Consider the following 15866-nt stretch of genomic DNA (forward strand, 5'->3'; position numbering starts at 1 on the left):
CTTTTACCATTTATCCCAGCTTAAGAAATTCCTACCCTCTTCTCAACCCTCATATAATTTAGAGGAAAATTTGTAAACAGAGCTGTATTGCAAATGCATAGTTAAATAACAGTGTTCAAAACAAAATCTTTAACATTTAAAGTACAATCTATTCTGCCCTTTTATAGGAGCCAAGGGCTTTGAAATTTTTGAAGAAAAGATTTCAAGAACAGTTAGATCTGCCACGAGGATACCAAAGTACAGAACATGCTGCCATTTGTGGAAAACCAGCTGATACTTTAACAAAAGAACTGAACAAGAAAGTTAGATTGAAAGGGGAAAAAAGTTTTACTCTTGAAAGTTTAAAATAGCTACAAAAGTTATAACAAAACAACCAACAGGTTTAAGATGCCAAGAAATCCCTATCTACCTAGGAGGATGCCACCTACTGCTGCAGTTGCTTGAAATTCACAGGCAGCCACCCTTGCCCAGCGCGAGGGTCCCAATAGAGAGGCACCTGGAATGAAGCAGGAGCCTGTGCTGGGGACTTGTGACTGAGGGGAGAACAGTCTCAAGTTCTGTAGTTGGGGTACAGATTTAAGAGCAGTTATTATTTTCTACCTGAAGATCATCCACATTTCAATATTAAAAAAATTGTGGTAGAATAAAACTAATTTGTGAGGACAGTCAGAGATTATTAATAAAATATTTTTAAAGTTAAAATCTGGTCTAATTAATATTAAAAGGAAGTCAGGTTAATTGTGGATGCATTAACAAATTATGGAAAAAATGCAGCTTCTCTAGAAAAAATAGCTCTATGCTATTATTGCGGCTTCATTTTTTTTTAATCCTTTGTTATTTCTGTACTCTGCTATAAATACTAGGGGAAGACATAGCCTATAATATCTTGCACCTCTATGTCCTGCATTTAATGCAGCATCATGGACCATCTCAAGGATGACTCCTGTAAATTTATACTTCACCTCCTGCCATTGCCAACTCCAAGCAAAGTTGGGAACAACATACACCATGTATCCCCACTTTTGCCTATGTGATGACCCCTGATTTACTGTGGTGCCTTCTGCCTCCGTCTCAGTCTTTACCTAATCAAAATGCCCTCTCAATGCCCCAGCTACATTGGAGTGCTTACACATTGGAGTAAATTAATAAGATAGTGTCATTTCTATGATTGGCTGTGGGATGAAAGGCTTTGTCTCTAAATAGGAAAGTGTCCGAGTGGGAGGTGTTGTCTAGTCCAGAATGGCCACTGTTCCTCCTCAAATCATCCACTTATGAGTCTTCTACACTTTGCCCTCAAACATTGACATGACATCAATTGAACAAGTTCAAGCTGAGGAAAAAAGGGTTATTAAAATATGAGCGACCCAAGTAAATGATCCATAATCAATAAAATTTCTGAGAGTCAGTGTAGCATATAACAATAGGTTTAATGATGAAATAATGGCATGTAGGATGTTTTCATGGTTGCTTTGTTTTCAGAAAGTAGGAGTACCTGATTCAAATATCACAATGAAGATCATAGAAGAAGCAAATGCAAAAACAATAGACAAAATGTTTAAATAATTCTAATCTGATATGACAAAACACAGTATTGACAGTGGTATTGTCTAATCTGTTTATTAAAGATTAATTGACAAATTAAAGCATAAACACAAGTTTTGCTTTCGCAGTACTGAAAATTTACATCCTACATCTTTCAATAACTCAGTCACATTCTGTCAAAATATATTTTAGAATGTTATGGATCCAAATTTAAATGAAACTACCTTTTCTATAAAGTCGATATAGTTAGGAAATCACTTAGAAAGGCAAGGCATTTTGATACCAGATTCTGAAGTAGATATTGAGCCTTTCAGGCAAGACAGGAGATCATAAATGAAACTGCCATTTTTCTTCTGGAGTTCCTAGTCTCTCAATTCTACTATAAAAATTATGCCAAAGAGTGAGAGAAGGAATCATTTTATAAGGACAAAATGAAGATGAAAATGTGTGGTTTTGATATACAAAGAAAAATTTAGAAAAGGTAACATCCATTTAGCACCAAAATCCTTTAGACTGACACAACATATTTTATCAGAGTATTTTATAAACAAATAGTGAAAAGGGCATAAAAGAAATTAGGATACCCATGTCCTTGATCTAAATGTGTCACTTGTTCACCTTTCTGGGCCTCATCGCACAGGATTTTATCTTTAAAAGTGAGAGAACCAGAAGATGCAAATTTTACCATCCTGATCTGAAATTTAATGCTCTCATGCTCATTTCTCAAACATATAGATTATGCCTGCAGAAGTTAAATTCACTGCTTTTAAGAAGTATTCCCTTAAACTGTGCACGCAGATGATAACAAATAGAGATGAAAGATACAGATTGTTGTTATTTTTTCCTGATGTCACATATGAGGAGAATGCACTCTAGAGAATGGCTTTCAAAAGATCCATATGTATACATTAAAGACACACACACAGCAATGGAAGAACAACATGGTGCTAGTGTTGGTATATAAATGGGATCACAGCCCGCTCTGTACCATGTGGGCAAGGAGTTGGCAGTAAGACCAGACAACAAGTGGCATCATGGCCATGTTGCACAGATAGAACTAAAAAGTCTCTCAAACCATTATATTAGAGACTGTTGACACCAAAACTTATTTTCTCTTTGCAATCATTGTGCTCCTCCAAGTTAAGTTATCTAAACTCAGAAATATCAATCCAGGAAAAATGCAGTTTCATTTGCTCCAGGCAAACATCCTTCTGCTATAGAAGATATTTCTTTCTTTTAAAATGCTTGTGAATTGGAATCTGACACTTACAGGTAGCTTATTACAAAGTAACATGAAGACCATCAATAGGAAAAAGTTTGGGGAAATAAATTTTATTAACCAGTACTTGTTTTTTGTTTTGTTTTTTAATTCCATTCACTATATTGATACATTGATTTCCCTTTAAGACAAGGCAAACTGAACATACTTAATTTCCTTCCACTTCTTTCCTTAATGTTTTAGTAATCCACAATGATAAATTTCCCCACATGATATGACTCTATCAAATGATTCCATTTTCTAAACTAATAGTACTGTAAGATAGGACTAATCTTATATTTTTATTATTTTGGTAGGCAAGACAAGCTGAAAGAGAATTTAAGGTCACACTGACGCACAGTATTCCAATTATGGGAATTTGAAAACTAAATCAGAGTGGTAAGCAGTCATCAGGAATAAGTTATTTCAGAATCAGAAAGTAAATTCAGTGAAGCAGCTCATAGAAGTAAAGTAACAGACAAAGCAGTTGGTATACTTCAGGATCACTGATCACGTCCTGGTCATTTCAGTCACACTCAAATTTTGTCGACAGTACCATGTTTGAGAAGTTCGTGTGTGCATGTGTGTATCTGTGTCTGAGTCATGTTTTTGTATGAATAAATACACACACATACACACCATGTGGATGATGAACAACATATAGAAATAAAAGAAAAATAAATAAAGCAAGTTTATTTGAAAGCAAGGATGTGTTTTAAAATATTTGTATCTTCCATAGCCATGAGTAGGCACAAAATATCTACATTCAAGTGCATTATTGAACAGGTGAATGGACAGTGAGAATGAACAAATAAAGCGAGGATGTCAATTAAGAGTCAACTTAAACTAATCCATCAGGAGATTTCCTATGGATTTAAATAAGACCAACACTCTCAGGATGGCAAGAATGGGAGCTAAAAATAAAGCTGCATTTCATCTGAACCTTATTACACTCCAGCTTTGCATAAATCACTAGAGAATATTGATGTAGTTGGGTTACTTCTGTCTCATAAAACTAAGCTATTAACATACTCGATAATTACCTGCATGTCACCCTTCCTATGGTGCAACTTAGACAATTAGGAAAATTATAAAGACTAATAATTCACTAAGCATAATATATAAAATTACACATACTTAGTAAGAATAAAGAAATATGACTGATATCGATGCTTACCCAAGATCATAACTATGTTCGGAGAAGCTTAGTTTTATGAGAATTTTGAATATCGACAGGACAGTTCTTCCTTACCAAAATAAATTGAAGAATTTTATTTTCATCACTTGGAGATTAAATTACACGAGTACTTAGGCCATATGTGTTTTCAGATGACGCTTAAAGGCAGTGTGAACTTTTTCAAGTTACTTAATTTCTATGAACTTCTTTCCTCTTCTTGTTAAAATACAGATAATCATGTCTCCTTCTCTGAGTCAGTGTGAACATAAAATGGAATGAGGTATGTGAATGAACTTGGTGTCTATCAGAGTAAGATCTCTATTAATATCTCTTCTTTCCTAAATTCCTCATCTTAACTGTGAGAGGCAGACTGTGGAGAACTGGACACATTCAGTTTACTCAACAAACGAAAAATAAAATCACAATTACAGATTTTGTCTCATTGTCTTGTGTCTTATGTCTTACTGTTCAAACTACAGTCTATTACCTTAACACTTTAGCCCACCCCTACCTGTCTACACCGACAGCATGGAGACCACACATAAAGGGTTAATCATTCTCTTCTAAACGCCTCCCATGAGAAACTCCAGTTGCTTAACGTTCTTATTTGAAATCTCAGGATAGGGAAGAATTAAAAATGAGAGGAAGAGAAAATTAGGGTAGAAGGAAGAAGGGCAAGAATAAATGAAGTGCTAATTTCAGATTCCAAGGAGTCCTACTTAATGGTTTTCACCTACCCAACCTAGAGCAGTAATCCTAAGACTCAATAACATGTAACAAGAATTGTGAGCTTATAAAAGGATGGAAATATCAATTAAAATGCCAATGCCCATCTTTACCCCATAGTCCTAGTCCCTCACTGAGATAGACCAGTTCACATGATCCTGAATTATCACTATAATGTATTTATTTTGAATTTTTCAACCCCACTTCCAGAGCAGGATCATGGCTTTAACAAGGAAGAGTGTACCATATGGTGTAAAAAAAATGGTATGTCAGAAAGCTACACATTTATTTTATATATATATATATAGCCTGATTGATTCTCTCCTTTATTTTCCTATTTTAAATTGTGTGAATTCATGTTTTATCTCACAGTCTTAAAATGACATTTTTAATTGGTGTTCTCTGAGCCCCAGTATAATTTTCATTACCAGCTCTGTGCTTATGACGAGATTCTCATGTTCAGTGCTGATCCTTTAGATCCACAGATTCAATAGGCTGAAAAAAGCACCAATTTTAGGTTGCCATTTGTCCTTTATAACCAATATATCTAGAAACAAATTTGACAACTTCCTTCTATATTCCCCATCTTAGTAAATGGCACCAACATTTACCCAGACATCAGACTAAAAACCTGTGACTATAGCACTCCACTGCCTAAAACCATCACAAACTCCCCATTGTCTTTACAAGAGAGTCAAGTTCTTCATTATGCTGATAACTATGATAATACAGAACATTCATAATAATAAATAATAGAAAAACCTGAAAAGAACATCATCCCTCCAAGAGAACAAAGTTAATGAAATCCTTAGGAAATCCTCCTGAACACCAGGGCTAATCAGAAAAGGGAAACCCTTCCTCCCTGGGAAGTTTAAACAACAGGCCCCCTCAACCAGGCCAGGGAAGTCTTTGCAGCTGCATAATCATGATTACATAGGGAAGCTCTTTTATCCCCCTCTGCTGGCAAACTCTCAATAGACCTGTGGAGTTCCCTATCCTTGGACACCAATCAAGAAGTCAAGCTTAAAGAGATGTATGTGCATATGTCTCTGCCTTCTGGATTATCAAACTTAACTGGGCTGAAAATCCATAATCCATTTTTGCTAAATGACACATTTTCAGACAGATGTGACTATTTTTTTCCCTTTGAACCATTAAAAATTCTGGCAAGTCATATATTTCCCTTTGCATTTAGATTGCAAGCTCCATAAAGTCAAGAATCATGTTTGTCTCCTTCACTGCTAGACCCAGAAGCCCAGATGCAGTCCAGACCCTGGCAAATACTATTTCCTCTATAAATATTTATGAAATAAAAACTTTTAATCCACTAATTGATATTCAATTGTAAACTAATTTATAGAAAAATTTAATTATATAAATTATATCAAAGAATTAATGCATTCAAATATCCATGAGAGTTGTCCTATCCTAAGTTTTGCAATATATTAGTATAGCTTGTCATAATGGTGCCTATCATGTTCACTGTCATCAGGTCGGCCAGTTTTGTATTCTCAGAGTTGAGCAAAAGATATCTAGAGCTAATGGTTTTCCTTGGAGAGGAATTAGACTAATTGTAAGGGAGTGAGTGCATTTTCATCTCTAGTCTTAGTCACTTGTGGTTTCCAAGTGACTAATAGGAGAGCTGCGGATATCCTATGTTTTAGAATGCACATTCTGTTTCTTTATAGTTTCTGTGAGAATCAAAATGAATCTTCAAAATAGGAAAATTAATACTTTTTTATTTAAAATAGGAATTGGAAGGGGACTTACCCGAACAGAAGTCATCAGAATATCTGTCGTAGACAGCTTTACAGTCCCTTTCATCACATTCACAGGTGTCTCCGTGAATATCTCCCCAGTCTCCAGTTGGGTCAACATCGTGGCAAGAACATTCACCACACACACAAGTCCCTACATGGGAAAAATAATTTTATATGGGTGTAGTGAGAAGAATTCATGAAAGAAAGTAGCTTATATATTGCTTTATTTTAATCTGTTGCTTACTTTGTATTTGAAAAATACATGTACTCAGAAAAAATATTCTACAAAGGAAAAACTCCATCTAAAGTTGACTGTAGAGATTCTTTAATTAACAAAAGTTATCATCTAGGTCAATAATTATATGGGATTGTGGAATCTGTCATTAGCACTGTGTTGGTTTGTCTCAAAGAAAATATGAAAACAATTAAAAGAGCATAAGATAAAATTCTTGCCCTCAAGAAGCTTATAATCTACTGGACAAAAAGAAAGCTAATGAAAGAAAAATTAGCAAACATGAATGTATGAGTACTAGCATTTGTAAACTAGGACATCAGTACTGTGAGAATTACTGTTAAGAGTTTGGGGAAAAAGAAATCAATGTGGGCTGAAGTAATTAGGGTAGATGGTCTGGATATGCAGGGAGATGGGGAAATGTTCTAGGATCAGCTGGAGGTAGAACAAATAAAGTCAAGAAAGCAAGAATAAGCAAAGAAGGGTAGGAATGGTTGTGGGAATCCTAAGGAATCCTGCATCACCGGAGTAGAAGGTGCATGTTAAGGAAACCTAAGAGTAAGGTTGGTGAGGTAAGATGAGCTCTGGTTATAGAGTATGTTGGAGATTAGGTAGAGAGGTACAAACTTGGTCACATGGAGATTTGCAAATGGGAAGTGCCCAATTGTAGATCACATTTACTTTGTGTAGATTATCAATCATCATCTTTAGAGTAACCAGCTAATCATTTGAGGGAAAGATAAAGTTAAATCCTTTCACATCAAAGTAAATTCTAGTTAAACTAAAGATTTTAAAATATAAACTAAAACCATAAAATATAAAATAAATACTTTTTTATTCAAAATCCCCAAAACAAATTACTAAAAAGAAAAACAGAACTAAATTTAGCTATCTAAAAATGTAAAATTTTGGTTGGAAGCAAAATACCAAAAAACAAACAGAAAAACTAAAATAATTGGAATAACTAGTCATATGTGTGCAAAAGATGAAGAGTTACTTTCACAAATAAAAACAATTCTTAGGAGTCAATATATAAAGGACAAATATGCCTAAAGCAAAATAGACAAAGGCAAAGAACACCAACCAGAGATTTTGTAGAGATGTAAGGATGATAGAAAAACATGAAAGGAGTTTACCACTCAACTTATGATTACTAAGGGGTTGGGGTAGGGGATCTGTAAAACAATAGTGAGTTAGAATTATTTTGGAGCTCATATGGGCAGAGGTGAAAAGATTGCTAGGATCAAGGACTGGTGAAAGTATGAAGTACAAAATAGTACAACTCTAGATGTACCATTTTTTTCACAATATGTACTTTGAAAATGTGGGTATTATTTAGTATAAGAGTCTACTTCAATTGATATATCCAAGGGGAAAAAAGTACACAAAAGCACATGTTCAGGAATATTAAATATAGTGTCATTTATGTTATTGAAAAACAACTAGTGACATAAATATCAATCAAAAAAGAGTTAGTACAATGCGTAGCTTGGATTACCAAGCAGCCATTAAAAGTAAAAATTAAGTTTTTGCTCTGTGAGCATGGAAAGATACCCAAAATATATGATTGAATTAAAAAAACACAAATTACAAATGAGTATGTATAATATGATTGAATTTTATTATTAAATGAGAAGAAAATACATGTCAGGGAGCACATAGGTGATGAATTTTTAAAAATAAATAACAGAAACAGATCAAAAAATTATGTACCAAAATTTAAAAGGAGGTTACATCTGTATGTTGGATTCTGGATCATTTTCTACTTTACTATCAGAATTTTTAAAGATGAACATGAATTGCTTTCATAATAATATAAATGATGTGGGGGGATGGGCAGGTGTTAAACTGTGTCCAATGGGAAACTGTGATTAAACCAAAGTAGGCAGTAAAGGACATTTATTCTATCACCGATTAACTGTGTTCACAAACTTCGGATTTTTGGCCTCTGAAGATGGGCTAGAAAGGAAGGTGAGGTAGGCATGTGCAGGATTAATGTCTCTCGCTTACCCAGGAAACAATGATAAGGGAATTCTAGGAGTGACGTGAGTGGCCCCTTCTGAGGAAAGGGGCTCACTAGTGCCTGCTCCTGGTCTGCCTTCACACCCCTGACTCACTGGCTGCCAGCCTCATTGAGACAAGCTCAGCCTCCGCCAGGTCTCCAAATCAGAAAACTTCAAGCACCCAGAAGGGGAGGCAGGCAGTGAGACACGGAGAAATGGTAAGCAATTTGTGTTTCTGAAGGATGTCTGTCTCAAAGAGCCCACAGATCCCTGCAGAACCAGGACCTGATCCACAGCCCAGTCAGTTCCAATTTTCTCCTCTCTCTTTTCAACACCAAAATGGTATTTCCCACAGTAACACAGGTCGAGCTTCATACACTGACATCCTTATGGTGACTACTCAACCTCCTGAGTCAAAGAGCTGAAGCAGAAACATGTCCTTATATGTTAAGGGAAAACACAACGTGAATTAGTGTGATATACAGTCAGGTCTATTCTGTATAAATTAAGGAGAGAAAATTTTTAAATGATTTTTGTTCCAAGTTCAGGCCCTTATCTTTCTTTCCTCTGTGTACAAGTATGTGACACATTTTACTCTTCTATGTCAATCTTTAAAAGGATAAAACTGGTTGTGTGTTATGGCTTTTCCTGGAAGCATTATCTATTAAAATGCGTCATTCATTTACAGAAATAAAAAAAATATTTTCCAGCTTTCTAGATTTTTATAGAAGGAAATATGGCACTTATTTATCTCATCAGGTAGGCAAAGAACAGTACAGCATGACTATTTTTATCCACAAGCACAGCTGACAAGGGGACATAAACAAGTCCTTTTAAGGATTTTTAAGGAGTGTTTTAAACGAGTGGATTTTATATCAATAGTCAACTCACTTTAAATTATATTTTAGTAATAGTAATGTATTTTGAAAATTCATGCCTAAAGCCAGTCTAAATCTCATATGGCTTTTGATACAGTTTCCAAATATATTGTGTTCGATATGACATTTTTATTATTGTGTATAAAAGATAAATGACTCTATATCAATTCTGTATTTCAACCAAGACTTCAATTTACTCATAATTAAGATGAGAGGTTTGTGGGTTTTTTAATGGTCTCTGGATAATTAGATGCTCATGCTGTAGATGATTCTGTTAGTCAAGAGACATTTAACCAAAGTATCTATAAGAATTGCCTTTTAGCTGCACTAAACTATTTCTGGATGGACACCAAAGAAATTACAGTCCCTATGTTAACTATTTGTTCAGTGAAGCTTAATGAATGACATCAACTTTCTTCTTTTTCTCTTTTCTACTCAATAAAAAACAAAAAAGAGAAAATTGTTGGTATAATAAACGTTGATTTTCATCAAAGTCAGTAACTATCAAAGATGACTTCCTTCCACATGGAAGGAAATACAGAGAAAAGAAGTGTTAACAATTAAGAGCTTTGTTTGCCTCCCAATTACGTAGTAATGTGTATGAATGACACACCTCTGTTACTGCAGATTTTGCCATCTGGAGATGTGCATCTTCGCTTGCTCTCCCAGGGGGTGATATCGCACTGGAATTCGCATTTATCTCCATGCCAACCAGCCTCACAGTAACAGTTTCCACAGTAACACTTTCCATGGCCTTTATCCAAAATGAATTTTATACAGTGAAGAGAAAAGCAACTTTAAAAGCAGAATTAACTTTCTATCCCTTCATGATCATTTTTGCCTTCTGAAATAATAGATCTGCTTTATACTCATTGCTTAAAATAATCAAATTATATAGCCTGTCCCTGAAACATTACAGTTATGCTTATACTTACGTAATTATACACATAAGCAAGTCAGAGTGTCCTCTAACTTGTCCTAGCCAGGTAGCTGCTTAAAATGAATGAATTTTAAAGAAATAGTATGAAAGACCGTGAAAGTCTATTACATTCCAATCTCAAATGTATGCATCAAACTCAAAAGCATTTAAGTATTTACTCTAAGGACAATTCTTGAATTAGTCATTAAAATATTTTATTTAAAATCAACTACTGAGAAACCAATGGTGTGTATTTACTTGGATGCACATTATTAATGACAGAACCATTTCTTAAACCAGAGGAAACGTTTCATCTTTTCATTCAACTGTATCCCACAAGCTGTTGTGTTCCACCACATGGAAAAGAGGATTTCAGCTAAGTCAATGTTTAGAACTCATTTAGACCAATGAAATATCATGGACCCTGGGTCTCACAGTCAAAGTCCCACAGTGTTTGTGAAGGGGACACAGATGATAGGTAAGGGCACCCCATCATTTTGTGTCCAGATACCACCACACCCTTTCAAACTGTTACCCTACTCCTTTGTACTTATGACCAAGAAATCTGCAATGAATTGTCCATATCTAGCAATCCTTCTACAAATTCCCAAAAGATGGCAATTCTATTGAGCTCAAAATCACTTTAACGTCCTCCCTTTTTGTAGTTATGCCACCCAAACATGAATGTATCTTTCTTGTTCTTGTAAGTATAACAAAAACCAGGGTCACACCGAACTTTGTTGTTTAGTCTATTTTTTCTGTAACATAGGTATTTATATTTTATCAGAGTCTATGGCTAAAGTCTTTGTACTTCTCTCTTTTTTCTCCTACAGGCATAATTCCAGAGGATTAATGGGAAACTGATTGTGAGGCTACTTTTCTTTCTAAACACTATGGCATTCTTGGCCAATGGCAAGAGCATCAGTAGGGTCTCTTATGCTACTCTTTTCCCTCAGATGAGACTTCCTTCAAGCCAACACAAATCAGAGAGACGAAGAGGAAGGCCAAGAGATGAAGAGAAACAATGCTCTAATGAGATATAGAGAAAGAGACCCACGCATACAATGCCATGTTTTATGTCTGAATGGGCTGTAACTGGGGAATCCATAAAAAAAAACCTCTTCTTAACCTAATATGATCATTTCTAACAAATTTAATTTTAATTACTTCACTTGAGTAAATACAAAAAGCTATCAAGCTATACATTTATATTTATAATTACATATTATAATTATAATATATGCATGTATTATACATTTTATTTATGAACTTAAAAATACCTCTGCATGTACATACACACAAAATATCACATTACAGTGCTATATCACAAGCCTTAGAAACTTGAGGGTTACCCTGGAAAAAGGCAAGACAACTGTGTACTAAAAGCTTTTCCTACAAGTCACTTATTTTTTTTAAGTTGATTAACTTCTTAAACCTCTGTAATTTCAGGAAATTTATCTAAGTTGCTGTATATGTAAGGGTTACTTTGACATTAACAAATGATCATAAATCTACATTCTTCACACCCAAAATCTTTATATATTTATGAAATTCAGTGTTCAATTAAAGTTTTACTAAAAAATCCTGAGGTAGAGGTGAAAAAGGAAAGAAAGATCATGTAAAGCTACACCTGTATGCACTTATGGAAAATTAATCAGGTATGCTCCTAACTCAAATGAAAATATTGTAACAAGACACATCTGAATAATTGAGATAAAATATAAGCTTCAGGACAATACACATTCCAGACAATAAACATCATTCTTTGCATTGTGTAAATAGATGGAGCAAGAAAATCTCATTTTGAATTGCTTCACTGATGGGCTGTAGAATGACTTCTCAACAGATTGGTTTTATGTGAATGGCAGGTAGAAAGATCTATACAAGCCCAGTCAAAGTCACCCCAGAGGATGTTTACCAGAGAGCTGGGGTCTGTGGTCAGAGACTTAGCACCATGAAATTGCTTAAGCCTCAAACAAATGGAAATCTAAATGAAAGGTTGGGAGTTAAACATTTCCTGTTTTGTTGTTTCAAGTTAAACGTTTACATTTACACATGCAAATAGACTTTGCTTTGGTGGCCTGCATCAGGACACATTGGCCAGAGCACATTCCCTTCCTCTTTTTTTATCTGAAATGAAACACCAGGAGGACAAATATATCATATTTGTAGGTGTATTTATCTAATTGTTCTAATTATTTTGGACTGAACCCTTTAACAGAATTCTCAGAGCAGCATCTAGCTTAGGTCACTGGCTTGAAAAAAGGTTTTTGCATTTGTTTGTTTTATCCTGGTGGGTGGTCCAGCAAGGAAACCAGAGAGAAAGAACCAAGCAGATCTAAAATAAGAGTATCTGGATGACCACAGGAATTGGAGCTATAATTTGTTTTTTTAACCAAAGGAACAGTTTGTCATGTTATTGACACTTTTTCTATGGTCCTCTGGTTCCTCCTGGCCCCACTGGCCCCTGATTCTCCCAAGGAAATACTTCTGAAATCACCCATTCTGCATACAGGATAGGATTCCATGGACTGGAATCTTGTCAGAGATAAATGAAATAAGCAATTGCTAATCAATAGAAAGATGGTCTCACACTAAAATAAACTATAAACAGCAGAGAAGAGTTTACCTAAACTAAAGGGATTCTCACTGCTGTCTACTTTCTTCCCTTGTGTCAGTCACGGTTGCAAATTGAAACCCTAGGAACATGCTTGCAGATAGGTAAGCAGAAGAGAGGGACACTATGGGTGGAGAGGAGGTGATCTTCTCCTGGAGCTCTATACTCCTGTGCATTGATGCAGTTCTCTTTGGTGTCGGGTCAAGAGCACAGTCTTTGGTGTCAGACAGACAGGAATATAAATTCCACTAGAATTGCTGGAATGACCCTGTGTAAATTACCTGATGAATGTGAACTATTTATTGCAGTGCTTGGCACTAGCAAGCATGCAATCACTAGTACAACAGAAAAAAACGATTTCAATAATGGTGGTACATAGAAAAGATCATGAAAAATGTTCTCTCTCTCTCTCTCTCTCTCTCTCTCTCTCTCTCTCTCTCTGTGTGTGTGTGTGAGTGTGAGTGTTGGGGGATGGATAAATTTTAGGCTAATAAGGCTGTTGGCCTTGTGTCCTCAATAGGACATGAGACTATTTAAAGGCTAATGATTTAGAAAGGAAAATCAAACGAAATGAAAACATGCAATTGAAAGATTGGGAGAAAAGAGACAATAAAAGCAGCTAAGGTGAGAAGAGGTCCAACTAGGACCACCTCAGAACTATGTAGTTGGCCTGTTTGTCATACAAACTGGCTCTCTTCTGGCAATAATCTGATTTTGCATTTAAAAAGTACAAGCTATTCTCAATGCCTTAGTCTAACTTTCCTAATATAAAACATTTTCCAAATAAACATAGGTTCAGACTAAATTAGTAAACTTAGTGCAGAAATGTATAGAGAGATAAAAATACAATGAAACAAAAAATCAAGTACTTTATTAATTTCTGCAGTCCTCAGTTAATATACATACCTCCACATATTTCTTCTGTTTCATCATCTATGCATTCTCTATCATCACACTCACAAAATTTACCATAAACAAGTCCATTTCCATCTGAATTATCACACTTACACCTGCCACAGTGACATGTACCTAAACCATTAAAACAAAGCAAAAATCATTTGTCAAATGCATACAAATTATAATCAATGAGTATTAACCTCTTTCACAGAAATACAAAATTCAAATCAATTTAATATTTATTTGAATTATGCACTTTTGTGGGTATGATGAGACAGATAACAAGACATTCTTTCTTGAGATTATTGTAGTACAGAAATTATATTTTCTAGCACAGCTATTATGCTTGGCCTCTAATAGTTTCATGAATGTAAATTTGACCTCCTAAGTGCTGATTACACCTGGGTCGGAAGTGAACTAAAGCAGAAAATTCTAAGCTTTGTCAGGGAAGTAACCTTGCTTATCTTTCTCACCAGTATTTATTCAATGCTTTGCATAATACTTGAGCATACTATTTATGTAATAAACATTTATGGAATTCATTATCAAATGCATAAATGAAAAATGTAGATGCCCATAATAATTTCACATCCACAGTGTTGAACTGATACACATATTCTAATGACAAGGGACCAGAGTGGCTTCCTTAGGCATAGAAACCTAGGACCTCATCAAAACCACAGGGCAGCTCAGGATGAGAGGCACTGAAGTCATCTGGTCTACCATACAACACATACTCAGCCAAGTTTGCAGAGTTGAGTACAACCCCTGAGAGTAATTTCTTGACAGTAAAACAGCATTCAAGTGATATTGAGAGGTTGAAGGTTCATTTGAGAAACTTCCTTTTTAATACTCATTTTTCAATTTTTAATCGATCATCACAATATTCAACATAAATGAGACCTTACCACTTACCAGACAACACCCTAGATTCTGGAAATATAACAGGAGATTAACTCAGTCAAATGCTCCTCTCAGAGTTTTATATGAGCAGAAGTTAATGTGATAAAATAAATGGAGAAGTGCAAAGTGTTGCAAAAGCACTTAGCAAGGGGATTTAACTGAGACCTGGAGGTCAAAGATAGGGTCCCTGGAGACTCAGTAGCTTTTATTTAAGCTGAAAACTGAAAACCAAGCCAAAAAAAAAGCTAAGAGAAAAAGTGGCATGAAAAGAATAAGGCAACTAAAGGTGCAGTTTATAGAAGTCTTATAGGTTATGTTACATATTCCCAACTGTAGTCCAAGAATAATGAGAAGCCATAGAAACATTTTCAGCAATGGAGTCATGTGATCATTTATGAATTTTTATCAGATTGCTCTAGTTGTCATATGAAGAATACACTGAAATGAGGGAAAGGTGGATATGAGGAAAGAATTATTATATTTGTCTGCAGGAAAGAAGGTAGAGGCTGATTAGGGTGATGGCAGTGAGTTTAGAAAGAAACAAACACCTTTTTTCCCTTAAGAAGAAACAGACAAAACCTGGGACCAAGGATGATACTGATATTTGACTTGAGCTACCGGATATTGGAGATTCTGTATGTGACCTACTGGAAAGAGCACGGATTTAGGACTAAGGTAGTGTGTAGCCAAATCCAGGTTTTAATTCCCACTAGCTATACCTTCTTGAGGTCATTACTTTCATCCGTAACTCTCAAATTACTTATCTACAAATAATATCTACCTCATAGAGCTGCTGTGAGGACCAAGTAATAAATATATCACCCAATCATCTTTCTAAAAATACTACTGTGTCTAGTACATTGTAGGCATTCAGAAAACTTTAGGTTCTTCCTTTTCTCCCATTAAGATGCCTAGTATATTTCTCCAGATACACTTTATATTTTATGGGTGCCA

The 15866-nt window shown here is 35.2% G+C and overlaps 1 protein-coding gene across 1 annotated transcript in view; it reads right to left on the minus strand.

The window, feature by feature from the left end:
- ITGBL1 (integrin subunit beta like 1) overlaps nucleotides 1-15866 on the minus strand; it is a 182299-nt gene that overhangs the window by 83544 nt on the left and 82889 nt on the right. Inside the window, exons 4-6 of the mRNA XM_081127654.1 lie at nucleotides 14019-14141; nucleotides 10190-10330; nucleotides 6474-6614 (exon numbers count right to left, since the gene is read on the minus strand). Coding sequence (XP_080983780.1) covers nucleotides 6474-6614; nucleotides 10190-10330; nucleotides 14019-14141 — 405 coding nt within the window. The remainder of the gene's footprint in view (nucleotides 1-6473; nucleotides 6615-10189; nucleotides 10331-14018; nucleotides 14142-15866) is intronic.

Source organism: Miniopterus schreibersii (assembly GCF_964146895.1).
Source record: "Miniopterus schreibersii genome assembly, chromosome: 2".
Classification (NCBI taxonomy): domain Eukaryota; kingdom Metazoa; phylum Chordata; class Mammalia; order Chiroptera; family Miniopteridae; genus Miniopterus; species Miniopterus schreibersii.